General features: G+C 33.2%; 1 protein-coding gene across 1 annotated transcript in view; it reads right to left on the bottom strand.

The window, feature by feature from the left end:
* Nucleotides 1–5,994: 5,994 nt before the first annotated feature.
* The window catches only part of LOC132704467 (uncharacterized), a 29,114-nt gene continuing 13,926 nt past the window's right edge, over nt 5,995–21,182 (bottom strand). The window contains exons 3-4 of the mRNA XM_060674477.1: nt 6,245–6,717; nt 5,995–6,122 (exon numbers count right to left, since the gene is read on the bottom strand). Of these exons, the coding sequence (XP_060530460.1) occupies nt 5,995–6,122; nt 6,245–6,717 (601 nt within the window). The remainder of the gene's footprint in view (nt 6,123–6,244; nt 6,718–21,182) is intronic.

Raw genomic sequence — 21,182 nt, 5'->3', positions numbered from 1 at the left:
AATACTACTGCATTATTGTTTTGAAACCAGCCCCTTTGCAGTGTGCACGGGAGCATTAACGTGTTGATAAATAAGATAATGATTGGGTTAAATGGACCTACTCTCATTGGCACTTATTCAACCCTATATATTGACAGAAAAGCATCCAGACCTAAAGGCAAAGTTGCTAGTATAACGCTCTTCAAGTTTTTTTTATTATAACTACATTGAAAAGTTATGAATTCAACACTCTTCCTTTATTTAAGTTCGCGATATATGCAATGCAATGCAAAAATTAACAGCCACTGCCTTCTTCAGTTTCTTCAGTCTTCTTTACTTTACCAGAGTATCCCACCGTGACGTCTTTGGTACACCATTTTTAGTTCTGGTGATTCAATAACAAAGTGGCCCAAATCTCCAAGTCGTACTACCTGCATTCGATAAAAAGATTGAATTTTCCAATTAAATCAATGTCAAACAACGAAAGTGGGTTCAGTATTCGTTGGATCACGCTGTAGTCCTTTTGTATACCTAATAAGGTTTTATTACTCTACGCCTTTTCGTAATGGACATTTCAGATAAATATAAACTTTTTTGTGGGGTTTAAAAATTCTGTTACAACTAAACTGATCGACATTGAATGAATGTCGATAGAAACGGGACTACTGTTAGTACTATAATCATATTGTCTTCATGTATGCAAGTTCCCAACTCAGTTGTCATTACTGTGTTTTCGTGGTGATTGTAGTAAGTCATTTTACTATGCTGTTTTTTATTTTCAAAAAAAATAATTTGGCAGTTAAGAGAAGCGGAAATCATTTCGTTGCGTGGTTTGCTTTAAGTCGCCATTAATTAAACCGAAAATAAATTAAAAGTGTCTCCCGAAACTAGTTATATCGTCTCCGTAACAATTAGTGTAGCTCCAATTTAAAAGTAACATTTTTCTGGGCGAAATTTTAATTACAAAAGTTTGAACGTTCGGAACAATTTAACTTAAAAAGTTTCGGATGGCTGACCGTACACAGCTTCCGAAACTTTTCCTATAAAAGTGCCAATCGCCCGTTTAAAATGTTTTTTGTTTATCCGCGTTATAATTAGATCTACCCTGGAATGCTTCTCCAGCTAGTTTAAAATTTATTACTCGCAAAAAACTTTATTGGTTCTTGTAAAAGTTTGTACATATTTTATTCAAAAGGCTCTAATGGCGTTAGTTTTGCTTAATACCGCCAGGGGCAAATTAATCGAGTTTTAATTTTCGTACCTTTAGGCCGTCTGCCGCGTGACTTGGTAATTCACCGGAAAAGTTTGAAAAGCTTTAAAAGGTCCCTTATCAAATCCGACATGTTTTTTTTTTGAAATTTTAAAAATAAAAAAATTGTAAGTCTAATAAAAAATTATTTTATTTGAAATGGCACTTCAACTGTGCCACAACATTTCTGGGCACTTTTTCGCTCTGATAGCTATTAGACAGAAACAAAAATCTCACATACGTATTCATAGAAAATAGCTACACTAAAATTGTCATAGTGAAAATAGTTTTATATTTTAATTTGACTTCAAATAATGTATGATTGGCAAGTGTGTCAGTGCCGAACATTTTCAATATTCCTTGTCAATTAAATTAAAAATGTCAAATAATAGTCAGAATTCAATATAGGTGTTTAATAGGTGCCCTATTTCAAAAATTAAAGTTGGACTCAAGCGCGGTCTTTGAGAAATGTTTATGTTTATGTTATTTGTGTTTATTGGTCTGGCGCCCATTTCTCTCCTAGAACGAAATAATGTATTTCGGGCATATCTCAAAGGCAATTCTTTTGAAACTTTTTCATAGATACTAGATTTTTTGGGTCTTAACCTACCTCTCGCAAAAGAGTTTGTATATATATATATATATATATATATATATATATATATATATATATATATATATATATATATATATATATATATATATATATATATATATATATATATATATATATATATATATATATATATATATATATATATATATATATATATATATATATATATATATATATATATATATATATATATGAAATGACCCAAACTGATATGCAACTTTCGGATTCTGGTCCTCCTGTGACCAAATATTGAATTATAAATAAATGTTCATGATAATTTTCAAGTTTTATTGTTTTATTTCATTTTTTTTTTGTTTTATTTATTTGTTTATTGACTTGATTAGTAAAGTAATTCCATTTGCAATAGATACAACGGATGTTTCAGAAATCTAGAGCGAAATTGATATCTCTAACGTTCTGGGTGCTAAGCGAAAGAAATTCAAATGAATCGTGCTTTGCAACCTCAAGTCGCCTGTAGAAAAAATAACATCATAGCCCGATATCAATGCCCAACTTACATCAAAATTTAATATAATGTGGTGGCTAAACGATTGGAATGTTACGAACATAGATAAACTGAAAACTCTAAAATCCTACGTAGAGAAGCTAACCGAAAGGAACTTCCAATAGCTAAAACACTTTATGAAAATAAATTTTAGGCCAAATCGGTTAATTTTAGATGATACTGTAACAATTTAAGCTGCGTCGGTTTTTGTTGAGTCGAACTAGCTAACGTTTCGGCAATCATCCTGTTGATTTCTTCAGGGCTTGACTGAAACTGGCCCACATTTTACTCTGTATCTGCTTATATATTGTTTAAGTGGGGCGGAGCTAAATGAGGGGCATAAACACCGTCTCGGATGACTGATTCTCATATTGCTGACAGGTAGAGACCTCAGTTGCGGTTAAGATTGTTAGGTTGCGTATAGATTTATATAGACTTATTGTGTTACTCAAAAATGACACCATGGATGTATTTTCCACGTGCTTTGTTGCGCGAAAATGTTGTCTGTATGGATGGATGAGCAGCGAAAACAATTTATCACACCGAAAGTTTTTAACTATTATATTTTAAGTTTTAAAATTATTACAAGTATAGAGCAGGTTTCACTTAACCTATTCGAAACTGAGACTTGAGTTGGAAACTGGCTATTTCTATCTGGAAATTTGAGAAAGATGCTCCTTGCTTTCAAATGTTTAGGGTAAACTTGCCTAAATCGTACTTGCGCGTAAATCGTACCACCTAAATTACTCAGAATTTATAAAACATACAGCTGCATCTGTCGGTGATTACTTGAGTTAGTGCTAAGCTAACCAGCTGTCATGCTCCGAAGCAGTGATTCCTGTGCGTGATGTAATTTTACTGATAAAAGTAAGTTTTTTTCAGTTTTCTTGTAAAATTTTAGCGTTTTTTTGTAAGCGTTTTTTAAGAATTCTATAAACATAAAATTGTGAATCATACGGTTTTCAAAAATTGCATTTCTTTACAATTCATTTGGTGGTAGAATTAGCGCGCAGCGTTTTCTCATAACCTAAAAGCGTTAAGTGTATTTTGAACAGGACTTTGAGCGTAAATCGTACTTTATTATACATCCTAATTCGTACCGGTACAAATTAGGAATACGAAATATAATTGTTTTCATTTTGGTTTTAACCAATCAATTTCTGTTTACACATATTTGTTAAGTTTTTAATTTTATCATTTTATGAGATGAAAAAATAAAAATAATTTTTTTTATCACACAATGGCAAAACGACAATATAATAAATGGTTTATGCAAAATATGAATGCAGCAATACAAGATTTTAATAATGGGAAATTACGATTCAATGAAGTATGCAGGACATATGGTATTCCAAAACCGACCTGTCGACGTCATTTAAAAGGTCTAAATTCTCAGAAAAAAATAAGAAGACCAAACGGAGCAAATGGAGACCGAATTGGTTCATCACATTTTGGATTTGGAGTCTAGATTCTTTGGGTTAAATATCACAGATTTAAGACATCTAGCATTTCAGTTGGCAGAAAAATACAAACTTCCGCACCGATTTAATAAGGTGCAAGAGTTAGCCTGTTGGAAATGGTATTACAAATTTATGAAAAACCACCCAGAAATTGCCTTAAGAATGCCTGAACCAACATCAATGGCACGATGTAAAGGATTTAACAAAAACATTGTATCAGAATTTTTCGACAAATACGAAAAGATTTTAGATGATTTCCAATTTGGACTTAACGAAATTTTTAACATGGATGAGACAGGTCTTAATACCGTTCATAAGCCTAAAATATTAGCGTTAAAAGGAAAACATCAAGTCGGAGCAGTCACTAGCGGAGAACGCGGAATTAACACTACATGCGTTTGTTGCATGAATGCTAGTGGAGATTTTATTCCTCCAATGTTGATATTCAAACGCAAAAGAATGACGGAAATCCTTAAACGTGGTGGCCCGCCTAAAACGCTGTACACATGTTCTGAGAGTGGGTGGATTGTCGCTTCAATCTTTGTCGAATGGTTACAACATTTCATAAATCATTTAAAATTGGAAAAACAATTGAATCATAAAATTCTAATAATATTGGATGGACATACCACACATACTAAGAATCTAGAAGCCATAAACCTTGCTAGAGAATACGGTATCGTAATGTTTTCTTTGCCGGCGCACACAACACACAAACTACAGCCTTTGGATAGATCATTCTTTAAGTCATTAAAAACTAATTTTAACAAAGAATGTGCAGTTTGGATGAGAAATCACCCTGGTGAAACAATCAAACAATCAAACATATCTGAAATTTTGGGAGTGGCATATCCTAGATCGGTTTGTATGGACATCGCTATGAAAGGTTTTGAAGCTTGTGGATTGTGGCCTTGCAACAGATGAAGAATATGTCGTGCTCGATGAAAATGAAATGACCCAAACTGATATGCAACTTTCGGATTCTGGTCCTTCCACAGCGAATATTTCTACAAATGCACACGATCAAACTGACGCATCCATCCGCACGGTTATTGAGAATTTGTCACCAATATATCGACTTCCACCGCAAACATCTAAGAAAACAAGCAAGGCCGTAGTCCTTACTGCGAGTCCATATAAAAATATGTTGGAAAATAAATTAGATGGACCAACAAAACCAAAGAAACGCTCTTTAATAGAAAAGACTTCTAATACTTGGTATTGCATTTTATGCCGCAAAGATGAAGAAAAATCAATGATTCAATGCATCAAATGCAACATATGGGTGCACGACAACTGTGTAGGTGTAGGAAAAGCCACATATTCTTACACTTGCCAACATTGCATCAGAAGTACGATTTAGGAATAGTGCGGTACGAGTTAAGACATATGGTCTTAAATAGTACATTTTTCATTATTTTTTAAATATTTTATTTTGAGTAGTAAAACAGGGGTTCTTTAAGTATTAACACATGTCTAATGTTTCTTCTATTAATAAAGTTTTAACAACCAAAATTTCATAGTGTTTGATGCATTTTTGAGAAATCTACAACAAGTTGTTCAAAACTGGTACGATTTGGGCAAGTTTACCCTACTTGACCATGAGAGTAAAAGATTTGTTTGATAAATAAAATGTATCAAATGAGGAATATACTTACTTAGGCTAGGTATCTAACACCTCCCGCTTTAAGAATTTTGATGCAATAATAATTTTATCAAAATTTAAAGACGAATTGACCTAAACATAAAAACTGAAAATATATTTTCAGTAAAACTTTAAATATACTAAAATCCTAATAATTATATTTATTATATTACATACAATATACGAAAATGGATATATAATGTAATTTTTTTAAAATATAAGAAATATATTTTTTTAAAAGGATTATATTTGAAAAGGTTAGACTTCTTCTTCGTCGTGTGAGAGGAACATTTGTCGAATACGGCACAGAACTTGCATTTACGTAATGAAATAGTCTATCATTTGCTTCATTTAGTTCTTCTAAATGGCGAAGTATCAACTCTGTCAAAGGGAGGTCGCTTTCGTTGTGGTTAGTGATAGATATTTGAATGGTAACCATGAACCCTTGTAGCAACAGCACATTAATATAACCTTAAGTGCTATAATTACAATTATTGCAATTGTTGTCGAAAACCATGACGTATATCTGGAAAAATACGATTACTTTATATTTTCTTCAAGAATTTCGTTAAATTGTTCCAATTTCTGCTTCGAATGGCGAAGTTCGTCTAAATTGTTACCATTGAACTTCATTAGGAATTTGTATTGGTTTGGACTTCTCGGTGATACTGGCAATAGTCGTCCTTAGTTATGTCGATTGATGGTATGAAGTTTGAGTTATTAGAGGTTTGGTTTGGTTTATATTTGCACATCAATTGTGTCTGTGTTTTTCTTGTTGAAAATAATTTGCTTATATGATACAGCCAAGAATTAGCGGATAAGGGATGCCACACCTCGATGTCTGCATTGTTGGTGCGGGATGGACAGTCCTCAGTAAGATTATCAGGTTGGTCGGTGCCCAAAATTGTTTGGCACACTGGTGTTTCGGACGCAAGGTAAACCACAATTTCGGAGCATAGATAGTTTTCGAGTGATATCTTTTTGCAAGCTGATAGATCCCTTAGTCGGCCGTAATGTGTTCTGGTTGCACTAAGTAGTAAGAAAGGGTAGGAAGGATTGATGTAGGAATAAACACTTGAATTTGTATAGGGAACAAGTAAAGGAATTAAGTTGAACAAATTATTAAGTTGTTTTTGGACTAGAGGAATTTTAATAACATAAATTAGTACTTCATGATCGTAAATAACGTTTAAGTCGCAAATTGAAAAGTATTTATAAATATTACCAATATCGGTAAGAGTTATGGGAAATTCCAAATTGTTGCTTAGTAGTTAAATTTTTAATAATTCTAATCACAAGTTTGTTGGAGTTGTAACAGGAGGATGAATTATTTTCTTTTTTGCGCATAATATAGAAGAGGTCTGAGTGTCACTTTCTTCACTCAAATCCGAAATCATTTAGTAAGTAAGTAAGTAAAGTTATCCATTATAATTTGCTCAAGTCAATGACGTCGTCACAAAAGCTAATAGGAAAGTCAGGTGTAAATTGGTTTAGGGATCGTAATCGTCACCTAGAACAAAAGTTTTCATTAAATTGGTGTAACAAGTTGTTTTTTTGTTTGGTTTTATTTGGACTTCGACCGTATTATTCATATTGATTTTAGTTGTCCTAAATGTGCCTTTAAAGTCAGGACTAAGTTTTTTGCTTAGACAGGGTTTAATAATTTTATTTTGAATGGAAACTAAATCACGAACTTTAAAATTTATTGGCCTAATTCTAATTGCATTATGCAATTTTAGTTGAGTCTAAATTTTAAATGGGTGTAATAGTCATCATATGAATATCGAAACTCGGGCGATTCTGGAACGGATGTTGGAATGTTGGCTTTGTGAGTTGAAAAACTAGTTCAAAATGTGTGAAATTTGTCGATTTGTGAATGTGTATGTTATAAGTGAACATTGCTAATTGCATGTATTCGTCTCAATTAGTTTGCTAATGTAGTGTTTAAGATATTCGTTTAGAGTGTGATGGCTTCTTTCTAAAGCGCCGTTGGTTTGAGGATTCATGACGTCGGCGCAGAAAACATAGCCTTGGTCTGAAAGAATGCTTTCTGGAATTCCAAATATGGTTATAAATTCTAGGAGTTTGGCATATGAGAATTTCGTGAGGTCGTCTTGCATGGTCAAAATGCATCTATGTCCATTTTCCGTCAATCTAAGTGGTCCTACTATGTCTCTTGCAAGCGTTTGACTGGATGTTCACTAGTGGTCGTGATTTCTATGCTTTGTTAGGTTTGCAATTTATTTTATTTATTTGATAAGACTGGTAGGACTTAATGAATTTTTTTATGTCATTTTTCATGTTTGGCCATTTAATTGATCATTTCCTGTTTTAAATTTTGACTTGTTTCAGCAGGGTTTTTGATATAAATTTTGAATATTTTGCGATTTTGCTAGTATTTCTTTGAGATTTTTGAGAGAATAAAATATATCTTTACACTGAAATTTATCGAAATGATTAAGTTTTGAAATGCATAGGAATGTTAATAGGTTGTTTTTATTTTTTAAAGTTATGGAATGGAGTAAATAACTTGGGTTGCTATGAGGTTTTCATAGCAAATTTTATTTTCGTCTAAATCTTTTTGAAAAAATATAATCTTTGAGTGTTTCGATATCTATTATTTTGGAATTCGTATAGTGGCATTTGACTAAATCATCATAGGTTTGATTTGGTTTATCGTTTATTGCTAGAATGGTGTTGCGTGACAATGCGTCAGCATTTGAATTTACTTTACCCCGTTTTTACTATATATAGTATTCGTACTCTTCTAGTTTAAGGCTCCAACGTAGTAACCTACTGCAAGGATTTTTGCAATTAAATAACCAAGTTAATGAACGATGATCAGTTAGGATGGTAAACTGTCTACCATAAAGATATGGTCTAAAATTATTGGTTGCCCAAATTATACTAAGTGCTTATTTCTCAGTGGTGCTATAATTAATTTCAGCTTTACTTAGAGTTCGAGAAGCGTAAACAGTCGGCAAGTCTTTTCCAACTTCAGCTTGTGAAAGAACGGCTCCTATTGCATAATCGGAAGCATCAGTAGTCAAGAAAAATTTTTCTTTGAAATCAGGGTATTTTAAAATTGGTTGAGTGGTAAGAATAGTTTTGAATGTTTGTAAAGGTTGTTCTGTTTTTTGGTTCCAATTGAAAGGTACATCTAAACCTAAAATTGTTTTATTTGTTTTGGATTTTGTGGAGTTGGATAGGTTGAAATAGTTTTAATTTTATCTGGATTAGGGGATACTCCTTTGTCGCTTATGGTATGACCTAAATAAATTACTTCTTTCCTCATAAATTCACATTTATCAGGTTGCAAAAGTAAATTGTTGGATCGTAAACTATAGAAAATTAATTTTATTTTTTTTGTATGTGGAGGTAAATAAAACATTGGAGTCCTTGTAATAAAGTCAAAACAGTATTTATAAGGCGTTGGAAAGTGCTTGGAGAATTTCGTAACCCAAAATGCATTCTAGTGAATTCATAGTGACCAAATGAAGTTGAGAAAGCAGTTTTGGGTATGTCTTCATCTTTCATTTTTATTTGTAGAAATCCATTTAAGAATCTCGCACTGTGACATTATTTAATTTTCTGTAGTCGATAACAATTCTCCATTTATTTTCAACTGAGGCGTCCATTATTTTTTGGTACAACCCAAATAGGGCTACAATAAGGAGAAACAGAAGGTCGTATAATGTCTTGTTCTAGCATTTTCTTTATTTGTTTGTCAACCTCCGCTTTATGTCTCGGGAAATCGATAAATTTTTGAACTTGTTGAGGTAGGATCAGTGACTGACATTTCGTGTTTTATAGTATTGGTCGAGGTTAATTGGTCATTTGGCAAGTAAAATATATTATTATACTCTACACAGATATCTAAAATCCAAGATTTTTCTTCATTATTTAAATGTTCAAACCTTAGGTTTTCTTTTAAAATATTTAGTCGGTCCACGGTAGACTACAGGAATTTGAAATTGGATTTAGATTAAGAATTATTGACTGATTTTTATTATATGGTTCTATAAATAATCTAATTTCTTCAATTTTAACTTTTTTGTTATTAGTGTTTAAGATGACTGACTTATTATTAAAGACCTTTAATAAAGTTTTTGCCTTCGAAATTGTTTATGTCAGGGTAAACACCTTCAGATATATTTTTATTTAAGATATCAATTTCGATAACAGTTTCTGAGCAAGGCTCTAGATAATAAACATTTGACTTTGACGGATTGGAATTTGTGTATATTGAAATAGGACAGGGTAAACAGTTTAATTTAAGCACATTTTTCTTGAAGCAAAGTGTAGATTCCTGACCTTTTAGGTAATCATTTCCTATTAAACCATCAAAGTGCAAATTTGATTTGGCTTTAACAATGTGGAATTTCACATCGAAACATTTGTCGAAAATGTGTAATGGGATTTTTATACTGCCTATAATAGAAATAGGGAATTGGAACTTAAACCGTTTAAGGTTAAGATTTCAGAAAGGTTTGGTAATTTAATAAGAGAAACATTAGCTCCAGTATCTATCAGAAATTTGAATTCTATACCTTGAAAGATAGTTTTGACGTTCTCGTTTGTCAATAAAATATCCATGTTTTTTGGATTTTGAATATTATTAGAAATAGAGTTAGAACTGGAAGTATTATCAGTCTTTTTTGGAACAGAGAGTGCAACATGATTTGGTCAAGTTGCATCGGAATATTTAGACTGATTTTGACCAATTTTGTGGTGAGTATTATCCAATTTAGAAGAAGGTGGGTGAGAATTTGTATTGGAAAGTCAAATTTCAGTTGGTTTTACGTCATTTGAATGTCGGACTCTACAAGTGAGGCGGTCACTTGAGAGTTGTTGGAGTTTAAATTAAAATTCACTTGTTCAGAATTTCCTACTCTATTGACATTGTTTGGCTGAGAATTATTGGAGGCTTTATTTCGTCTTTTATTATTATACTCTCGTTTTCTACATTCCGAAATTAAATGTCCACGATTGGTGAAATTATTTTTTTACAGAAAGTACAATATTTTAAAGAAGATTTAGAACGAAATTCTTGGTTTGAAATATTAATTGCTCTTTCTTCTTTAATAGCTTTAGACAACGCTTCTGAAATATCAGTTGGGTCTTGAGCTCTTAGAAACCTAGAGATATCTGGTTTTGAATGACGAATGAAGTGGCTAAGTGACAATGTGTCAATTTTACCTAACTGCTCATCTTTTGTTTTATAATTCATGAAACTAAGTGACCGCGTTGTCAATTTATCAAATCTCTCATGAAATAAGATTACAGATTCAGATACACCTTGTTTCATGGTATTCAATTCTTCCGTTAGTTGAACGTAATGTTTTCGGTCCTGATAGAAAGTATTTAAAATTTCCTTAAATTCTACATGTAGGTTTTCCCTTGTAATTGGGACCTAACACTGCCTGTTAAACGTGAAATAATATAAACAAAAATATGTTTTTGTTGTTCATCAGAAGCAAGCTTGACAGCATTATTACAATTTGTAATGAATTCATGATATTCTATTCTTTTGCCATCAAAAGATTTCGGAATAAGAGAGCACAAATAGCTGAAATTCGGTTGAAATTGTTAAGTGATTAACAAAAAATTATTTAATTTGTATTGTGTCAATTTAAGGTCAAAGAAAAATAAAAGTTATTAGAATACATGTTAATGGAAAACTCTAATGCTTGTACAACCAAAACAAAACAGTCGATAAGAAAATCGTATAACTTACGGATTCCGTAGAACCTTTCCGTTACTGCTACAGAAATTATAGCTGATGGTATCCACTTCTGACACCAAATTTTTGTTGTGTTACTCAAAAATGACACCAGCTTCCTTGCACGAAAGTGTTGTCAGGATGGATGGATGAGCAACGAAAACAATTTATCACACCGAAAGTTTTTAACTATTTTATTTTAAGTGTTAAAATTAAGTATAGAGTCAGTTTCGCTTAACCCATTCGAAACTGAGACTTGAGTTAGACTGGCTTTTCAAATGTTTACTTGACCGTGAGAGTAAAAAGTCTTTTCATGTGCGATTAGAAGTGATGCTATTAAAAGTGTATATGTGTTTTATTTAGCAGATTAAATTATAATTTTGTCTACTCCGCTTAAGATTTGTTTGATAAACAAAATATATCAAATGAGGAATATACTTACGAGCTAATTAAGTTTTATATAAATTGTAACAAAGTTAAATCTTCCAATAAGGCATTAGCATAAAGAAAATAATAACATGGAAATTTTAGGATAGGTTTCTATAATTGCATGCAGAAATAATATATAAAGAAATACTGTGCTGACGAAAACTATTCTAAATGATATGATATTTTATCTACATTGTTTTGTTTTTAATTTTATTTTTTTGGAAGAAGCCATGAATTTATTCTGTTTTCTTTCCTTGCGACGATTGATTATTAGTAGCTGACTTTTTTTAATGTTTAACATTTCAATCTTATAAGGGGTGTTTTTTTTTCAATGTATAGAACTTTAAGTTGCAATAAAACAACGATGGATTATTCGATTGACTTGAATTTTATTTATCCGAAAGATAATCTTGTGGCATTACAATTTAAATATGATTTCTGGCATATTCGATGACTTTTTCTAACATTTATGGTCAAGTGTTTGTGGCTTATCCGCATATACCAATAACTTTAAATAGCCCCACAGATAGTAGTCTAGCGGTGTTAAATGACAAGATCTTGGAGGCCAATTCACAGGTCCAAAACGTGAATTAGGCGGTCACCAATCGTGTCTTTCAATAAATCGATTGTGGACGAGCTGTGTGACATGTTGCGCCGTCTTGTTGAAACCACATCTCCTGGACATCATGGTTATTCAATTAAGGAATGAAAGAGTTAGTAATCATAGCTCTATACCGATCACCATTGACTGTAACGTTCTGGCCATCCTCGTTTTTGAAGAAGTACGGACCAATGATTCCACCAGCCCATAAAGCGAACTAAACAGTCAGTTTTTCTGGATGTAACGGTGTTTCGACATACACTTGAGGATTAGCTTCGCTCCAAATATTGCAGTTTTGTTTGTTGACTTAGCCATTCAACCAGAAGTGCGCTAAACAAAATTCGCTAATGAAAATCGGGAATAACGGCAATATCGTTTTGGGCCCATTCGACGAAGCTACGCCTTACTTGATGATCGTTTGACTTCAATTCTTGCACGAGTTGGATTTTGTAAGCACGTAAACCAAGATCCTTCCGCAAAATCTTCCATAAGCCGGATGGACACAGATCCAATTCCTGTGCTCGATGGTGGGTGGACTCATTCGGGTCTTCCCCAATACTACGTTCTGCAGCAGCAATAGCTTCTTCTGTACGCAGCGTACGGCGTCTCTGGGGATGCGAGTTATCAATAAGAGTAAACGTGGTGCCAAAACGTTCCATGGTTAATCGAATTAACTGCTCTGATGGACGATTTTGTCGACGATAAAATGGACGTAGTGCGCGCTACGTATTCCACACAGAACCATTATTTTTGAAATAAAATTGCACTATTTGCAAGCGTAGTTCAGGCGTCAGTCTATTCATGATGAATTGCCAAACCAAACTGAGAATAAATCACTTGCCAACTTAAAGTTCTATACATCTAAAAAAACACCCATTATTTTCTATTTGCTTATATAACCACTGATTGAACTTATTAAATAATACTTTGGCCATAAATCAGATGTATAAATTATTATTCTAGAACCGATCACTATCATTCAAATATGAAATATTATCTGGCAAACCCCAATAAAATAAAAAAACAACCGCAACGTCGGCTAATTGCAAATGGTGGTTTTAATCCGATACGGGTTGTTGAACGGCATCACAATAATTCTGATGCGGCTCATATTAGCAATTTGCATTAGAGCGGAGATTGTCGCGAATCCAAATTGCGTTCGGTTAACCGTTACCCGCGAATCCCCATACATACACTTCCCGTACGAATTATATTTTCATCACGGTAATATTGCGTACGTAATACTCTGTTAGATTAGACCGTCCGCGTCCCTCTGATATACTACGTTTAATTGCGATTTTCCGCAATATGATTTTCAATTAAACTTCGGAATTTTTATTTGGGACTAAAGCGTGTGTAATATTTAACCTCGACAGGCATTCTCTACGATCCGACAATTCCAATTATTATTGTAATGAGAACAGAATTTTTTGGGTAGCTAAATACTATGTTTTTGTATATTTACAATCTTTGAATATATTTTTCTAACTTGATTTATTTCCAATAGTCGAGTTGCAGGAAAACGTGTTGACACAAATATCAATGTGTGACAAATGGGCTATTTAAACATGTTTATGCAAAATTAAAGTTAATAAATCGTCGCTAATTTTGCAGAACTACTTAGAAATCACTATTTACCGGATAATACCCAATTATGAGGGCCGCGCCGAAATTTCTCTGCCTGAATCTGAAAGAAACAAAGTAGAGTAACAATTTTTTCAATATAACTTCAATACACTTATTACATCTCTTTGTTAACAACTCAATTCCATTAAAAAAATATTCTTTTGGTTTGTCTGCCAAATGAGTTAAACCGGTTCTTTTAACTCAACTTCGTCGTTAAACCGCCTTCCACGTAAGTTCTTTTTCAAATATCCATCCAAATATTGCAGCTTGTGCAATACCAGCAGTACGGACAGGTGCAATATCGTGCAAAAGACGCACGCTTCTGGTCAGTTTTCCTCGACTTTTTACACGTATGCAGTCTCGCAATTTATGTAATAATGTTGCGTAATATTTACCATTGACAGTTGTACTAGTTTCTTTGAAATCTATGAAAAGAATTCCTTCACAATCCCAAAAGATCGTGGCCATCACCTTTTTTGTTGACTGGCAGACTCTGAATTTTCTTGAAGGTCTTCACCCTTACGACGCCACTCCTTTGATTTTTTGATAGAGGGTCATAATAGAGAACCATAGTTTCATCTCCCGTCACAATAGTTTCTATCACAGGCTTCGGTTCCGACCCACCGAGTTCCAACAAAGACCGCGCACACTCCACACACAACCCATCTTGCACTAACCTTATGCATACCTAAATGATCATGTAGGATTCGACGAACACTTATATTAGAAAGCTTAGTAGTTTCTGAGATTTCCTTGTCGATCACTCAATACCAATTCTTCCGCAACCGCAACAATATCTTCCGTTATGACCTCCACTGGTCAACCAGTTCTTGAATCATCTTCAAGGGACTCCTGCCCTATTCGAAAACGTTTTGCCCATTCTTTCATTACAGAATACGAAGGAGAACTTTGGCCGTACACACCATCCTGCCTTTCTTTAATAATTTTAGGTGCTAACCCTTCTTTTGTCAAAAACTTTATGACTGCTCTATATTCAATTTGCTTTACTTGCGACCTTTTTTCGGACACGTCTTGTCTAAAATGTTGTCAATAAAAAAGTATTTGACGCAAGAAATTTTTTTCGCAGCCTGCTAAGTTGTATATTTAAAAGAAGACAAAGTTTTATCGTGACACTGGAGCTGCATCTATGTCAGACCGGGAAATTTTGGCGCTAACTTCGTATTTTAGTTTTCAGTTAGAAAATGTGAAACTTAAAGAGAAGTTGTTGTTACAGGTGAGTATTAAAAATTAATTTTAGTGCGTTTTATACTCCCATATATCTCTATAAATTTTATTATTTTTGTTAAAAGTAGTTTTAATTTTGTTATCGAACAGTTAACTGTTTTTTTAATTTGTTTATGTATGTTGGTAATAGAGGTTTCAAAAGATACAGTAAAATATTATACAGGGTGGTTTCTAATTGAATGTCAATAAATAAGAGTGCGATATTTGGGTTCATTTTAAAAAGAAAACTTCACATTAACGTATGTTATAACTTTTGAGATACAGGGTGGTAAAGTTTTCAAAAATAAAATATATTTTTTTAATATCTGTACAATAACTTCAGACATTTTAATGGAATTTAGCACACATGTACTATGTATCAAGAAGCATTATTTACAATACAATTTATTTTAAATACACCAGTGGCGGACGTACGGAATTTCGACTGTATATTTTAACAGACATTGATGTACGCCAATGATTTCTCTTAAAATAAAAATAAAATCTGCAATCATTTGTAAAGAATTCTAGTTTCTTGATTTTTTCAATCCGATGTACGGTTTTCGCTTAAAAAAGTATAAAATTCTTCTCTGCATGATCATAACAATATCGTTAATATGACGGAATTATGTTCAAGCGAAGACGAGGTGACTTTTTAAAAACTTTTTCTGCAGCAGCAGTTACAACAAGGATAATCATATTACTTAAAACTAAGACTTTATAAGTTCGTATCCGAAAAGCTGACGATGTGAATCTCACGGTCTTCATAGTGCCACCGTGGCCAAATGCTGACATCGTAGATCTCACGGTGTCCTATCCTTATTACGTAGAAATCATTGTACATAACTCCTCCCTCCTCCTCATAATGGAATGAGTTTGCTCCGTCTAATTGGATTTATTGGGTTCGGATTGATTATGTTGACATTTCGGTAGAAGTTTCTTTCTAAAAACGATCATTAGGGCTGCAATGACCGCTAGAAAAAATATAATAACAATAATATTAGTTATTAAACTTATAGACATAGGCTGGCCAATTTTTTCAATCGGTTGTAGTTCATTTGTTATCTGTTTTAATTTATATAGGTCTTGCAAGTTAATTTGGCTGATGTTCGCTAATGTGAGACGTAATTGGTTTAAATTCTTCTATATAGACTTCAGGTATAAGCAAAGGCTTTCCTTTCATATTTTTGGCATTGTTGTAATAATTTTTCTTGCCCAAGGTAATTTGACAAGCAGCTGGAATTTCTACAAGTGTTGGAATATCGATCTTAAGGAATCGATGAATTTTACACTTAGCAAATACCAATGTATTTTTGACAGGTAAGACAAGCACCTTTTCTTGCGTTACTTGCTCTGCAAGAGGATTTCGGGACAGCAGGACTCTTTGAAATGCATATCTTCTTTTTCTCGTGCGACATAGGGGTATTTTGGAATGATTATCGTGTTATTTTGGATAACAGGAAACAGGTGATGGAAAGAAAAATATTTAAGCCTTAAAATAGGGAATGAATAGCAAAAATTAATTTACTATCTGTAAATGTTACTTGAGTCCCTAAAAATTGGTAATAAGATAACGTGTTATTAAATTTTGGTAATTCGTTTATATCATAAATTGATTTTAAATCGATCATTTTCTGAATTTCCAAAACAGAAACTATTGAATTGTGTAAAGCATTAGTGTGTGCAAACCCAATTGCGTTCTCTAAATTATCCAGAAAATTTATCAGGTTTTGAGAGTCAAGTATAATTTGGGATAAAACACTTTGAAAGGTAATATATAACTGAAGATTATTGATCGTGTTATCAACAGATCCTTTTAATATATCCATTGCTTTCTCTACTTGGTTTTGGTTACGAAATAGAGTCGAAATCGTTAAGTTATAATTATCAATCAGCCGTTTCGATAAAGATATTTGAGAGTTTAAAGTTTTCAAGGGAATTAGTTTGACATCTTCGCTATTTACTCGTCGAAGGGCTAGGGTTGCTAACGCCGATGCCACTAGGATCCTCGGGAGGTTCATTTTCCTGCGAATTTAATTTTTGTTTAGATTTTGGTCGTTTGGCAGAATTTTTATGATACGTTCCCGAATTGGTTTTAATTTTATAGGTTGTCTGATTTTTTACAGTAGTTTTCTTAAATTTAGGTAAAGCTTTATTACGTAACTTAGTACGAATGTAAACCGGTTCGTCAATATCGAAATTCAGGGGGTCCTCGCGTTCTTTGTTTCTTTTACCAATTATTTTTTCTTTTGTTTTTTGATTATTTTCCGAAATTAATTGGTAAACCTTTTTCGAACTCTCTTTGTGTTTTTGAACATAGTTCGAAATTATCACGTGGTCACTAATGTCAAAAGGATTTGTGTCATTAATATGACCTTTGATTATTTCAAAAGGCGTAAATTTCGTGACACTGTGTATGGAGTTATTATATCCTAATAAAGCGCGTTTTACGATTTGTTCCGGGTTGTACTGTTTATGTTCCTCTTTAAGACATCGATATGCTTCAATTATAGAAGAATGAAAACGTTCCACGGGAGAGTTAGAGTTACTGTTCTTTGAAGTGGTATAATGCAACTCAATTTTATACAATTTGCAAAAGTCCTCTATGTCTTTATTTTTAAACTCCGTTCCACGGTCTGACGTGATTTTTAATGGTAAACCATGGTGTGATACAAAAGTTAGGAGGCAATCAATGACAGCTGTTCCTGTCAGACTTTTAGAATACGCTTGACCGTATCTAGGAAAGGCGTCAAGAATGGTTAAAAATATTTGGTTGTCGATTTTAAAAGAGTCAATATGAATTTGTTCGAATGGTTTAGATGTGTTAGACTAAATTTAATGACAGGGAGATTTCTGTCGTATTTGTTTTTCTGGCAAGTATCACAAATATTTACAAACCGCTCGATATCGTCGGTCATTTTAGGCCAATAGAATCTAGTGGTCAATGCTATTTTCATTTCAGAGATGCCCCTATGGCAAATTTTTGTAGTGTGGTAAATTTTTAATTTTTCCTGTTGTTCGTCCTGGGATTCAATATCCTCTAAGAATTTTGAACATTGAACAAACCTGTAGGAAGAATTTAGAAATATTTTTTGTAGTGTTACAGTAAAGGTTTGAGCTAGTTTCTCGGTTCTAAAATAAAGTGCGTAAAGATTTTTGGGGTCTATAAATTCCTTTAAGATTTTAATTATATGTGGGATAGGCTCAAGTTTTGGAAATACTACTAAAATTCTAGTGTTATTGAAAATATTTGAAAATTGGCATTGGATTCGATTATTATCTCCTCCTCCGGTTATAATTATTTGATTTTTAAATAAAATAAAAATTGGATTTTCGTGAGACGTATGTACCGTTTCTAAATCGCTAGTATCTAGTAATGGCGGTTGATTTTGTGAATATTGAGCGGGTCGCAGAATAATGTCTGACAAAATATTTATTTTCTTTTGGGAATTGTTGCCTAGAATTGATTCTAATTCGTCCGGATTTAATTCAGGTAATTCTTCGGCATTTTCCAAGAATTTCTTTATAGTTTCATTCGCGTCATCGAGTTCATTAGTCGTAGATAAAGTTTCCAAGGCGTTAAGGTCAATGTTTTCGCTAGTATCTACGGGGTTTTGCGAAAGTGCGTCTGCGGCTTGGTTTTTCTTTCCTTTTTGATGTTTTAAAATACAATCAAACTCTTCGAGTTTGAGGCGCCAGCGAATTAAGCGACTATTTGGTTCTATTAAACTTGAAAGCCAGATTAAGGGCTTATGGTCCGTGAGGACAGAGAACTTTTGTCCAAACAAATATGGTCTAAAGTATTTACAACCAAATACAATTGCTAGCAGTTCCTTCTCGATGGTCGAATAGTTTATTTCCGCTGGGTTTAACGTTCTGGATGCATAACTAATTGGGTGACCATTTTGCGATAATATTGCTCCTATAGCATAATTTGATGCATCAGTTGTTAATTCGAAAGGTTTGGTATAATCGGTGTACTCAAGTACTGGTTCTGATGTTAGTATATTTTTACAATGTTGGAAACAATCCACAAATTCTTTAGAGTGTATTACTTTCTGGTTTTTCTTTAGGCATTGAGTTAATGGTTTGGTGATCTTCGCAAAATTTTGTATAAATTTACGATAATATCCGAGCAAGCCTAAAAATTGTTTAATTTCTTTTTGTGTACGAGGTATCGCGAATTTTTGAATGGCCTCGATCTTTTTCGGGTTTGGTTTGATGCCTTCTGGCGTTACTACGTGCCCTAAAAATTCGATTTCTTTTCTTAGGAACTCGCATTTGTCCAGTTGAATTTTTTATTTTGCATCGCCTAATTTCGAAAATACAAGGCGCAAATTTTGAATGTGTTCCTGCAAGCTTGTACTAAAAATAATTATGTCGTCCATATAGACCATACAAATTTTATTCTGAAGATCTTTAAGTACCTTGTCCATAACGCGTTGAAAAGTACTCGGCGCATTTTTCAAGCCAAATGGCATTCGTAGATATTCATAATGTCCGTTTTCCACGGAAAACGCTGTTTTTTCTATCGAATTTTGTGCCATCTCGATCTGGTGAAAACCGCTCGCTAGGTCTAAAACCGAAAAGTATTGTGAACTTATCTAGTATATCAGAAATGTTTGGAATGGGATATCGATCGTTGATTGTTTTAAGGTTTAATTTACGATAATCTATTACTACGCGCCACTTTTGTACGTTTGAGGCATCGATTTTTTTTGGAACGATCCAAACGGGAGAGCTCCAAGGGCTCGTTGAAGGACTGATTATACCTTTCCCTAACATTTCATTTATTTGTTTCCTTATTTCCTCTTTATGGGCATACGGGTAACGATATGATTTTGTGTGTACCGGAACTTCGTCAGTGGTTTTTATCTCGTGTCGAATTTTGGATGTAAATGTTAGCGCGTCGCCTGGTTTATAAAAAATTTCTTTAAATTCGTCGCATAATTTAGTGATTGATTGCTGCTCTTCTGAGTTCATGTGGGATAGCCGTATTAATGTGGTTATATCGATTTTTGAGGGAGAATTTTGAAAATATTTATTTTTAGCGAATTTTTTTATGGTTTCAAAAGAATATATTTCGAATGCTTCCTGTATAAACGATTCTACGGAAATTGGTTGCAACAAGGTCGTGTTAATTGTTTTATCGGTGTGGTTTTTGTATTTCAGCGGGTGCGAATCCGTTTCTCGCGTGGGAGAGGGTTCTAGGAATAAACAAGTTATTTATTTCAGTAGGTGGTACTAAAATATCGCCTTCAAAAACGCTAACTGGCAAATTCTTAATAATTTTCTCATGAGAGTTTATCGAAAATGAAAATTTTGAATCTGCGGGTTCGCGGAACTTAAAAGGAATTTGAATTGTATTATTCAAAAGTATTTTGTTATTTAAGTCAATATTTAAATTCATTTTCATCAAATCAGTTAATCCAATAACGCCATCGAAAAAGTCGTGAAAATCGAAAAGGATAAAATCGATTTCGTAATCGATACCAAACTCTGTAAGTAAAGCTATAGTAGCTTCAAATTGAGTATTTTGGCTGACTACGGCTGTTTTTATAGCAGTTTGTGCATTATAAATACAATTCGAAAAATATTGTTCAGCAATAATAGGTTTTAATACTGATCTATTACTACCAGTGTCTATTAATAATTTAATATTTAAAGAGTAAATTTGCAAGTAAGGAAGGGGGTTATACGAAGATACGTTTATTTCAATTAAGTTGGGGTTTCTTCTTGGCTGGTTTCGCAAAAATTTTGATTGCTTTGATTTTCTAATTGACATTGTATTGATTTATCGATTGCCTCAAAATATTCTTGAGGAAAATTATTTTCAAAACGCGGGTCAAAATAATCTAAGTTATCCTCAGAGTCTTGGTTGTCGAAGTTCGTCACGTCATTTGAATGAAGTTATTTCGCGTGTTTGGGTTCGATCGGAAATAGTCGTTTTGGTTTCGATATTGGTCTCGTCTTATGGAAGGTGTCCTAGACGTTGTCGACATAGGTTCAGGATTGGGCAAATCGCGTGGGTTTGTTTGTCCGGGCTTAAATACATTTTTTGGTTTACCAAAAACTTGACTGTTGGTAAAGTATTTTTGAGGGGGTAGTTGTCTGGGCCTTACGTCA

Source organism: Cylas formicarius, unplaced genomic scaffold (assembly GCF_029955315.1).
Source record: "Cylas formicarius isolate icCylForm1 unplaced genomic scaffold, icCylForm1.1 PGA_scaffold_7__23_contigs__length_41026272, whole genome shotgun sequence".
Classification (NCBI taxonomy): Eukaryota; Metazoa; Arthropoda; class Insecta; order Coleoptera; family Brentidae; genus Cylas; species Cylas formicarius.
This window is presented reverse-complemented; position numbering and strand designations above follow the sequence as displayed.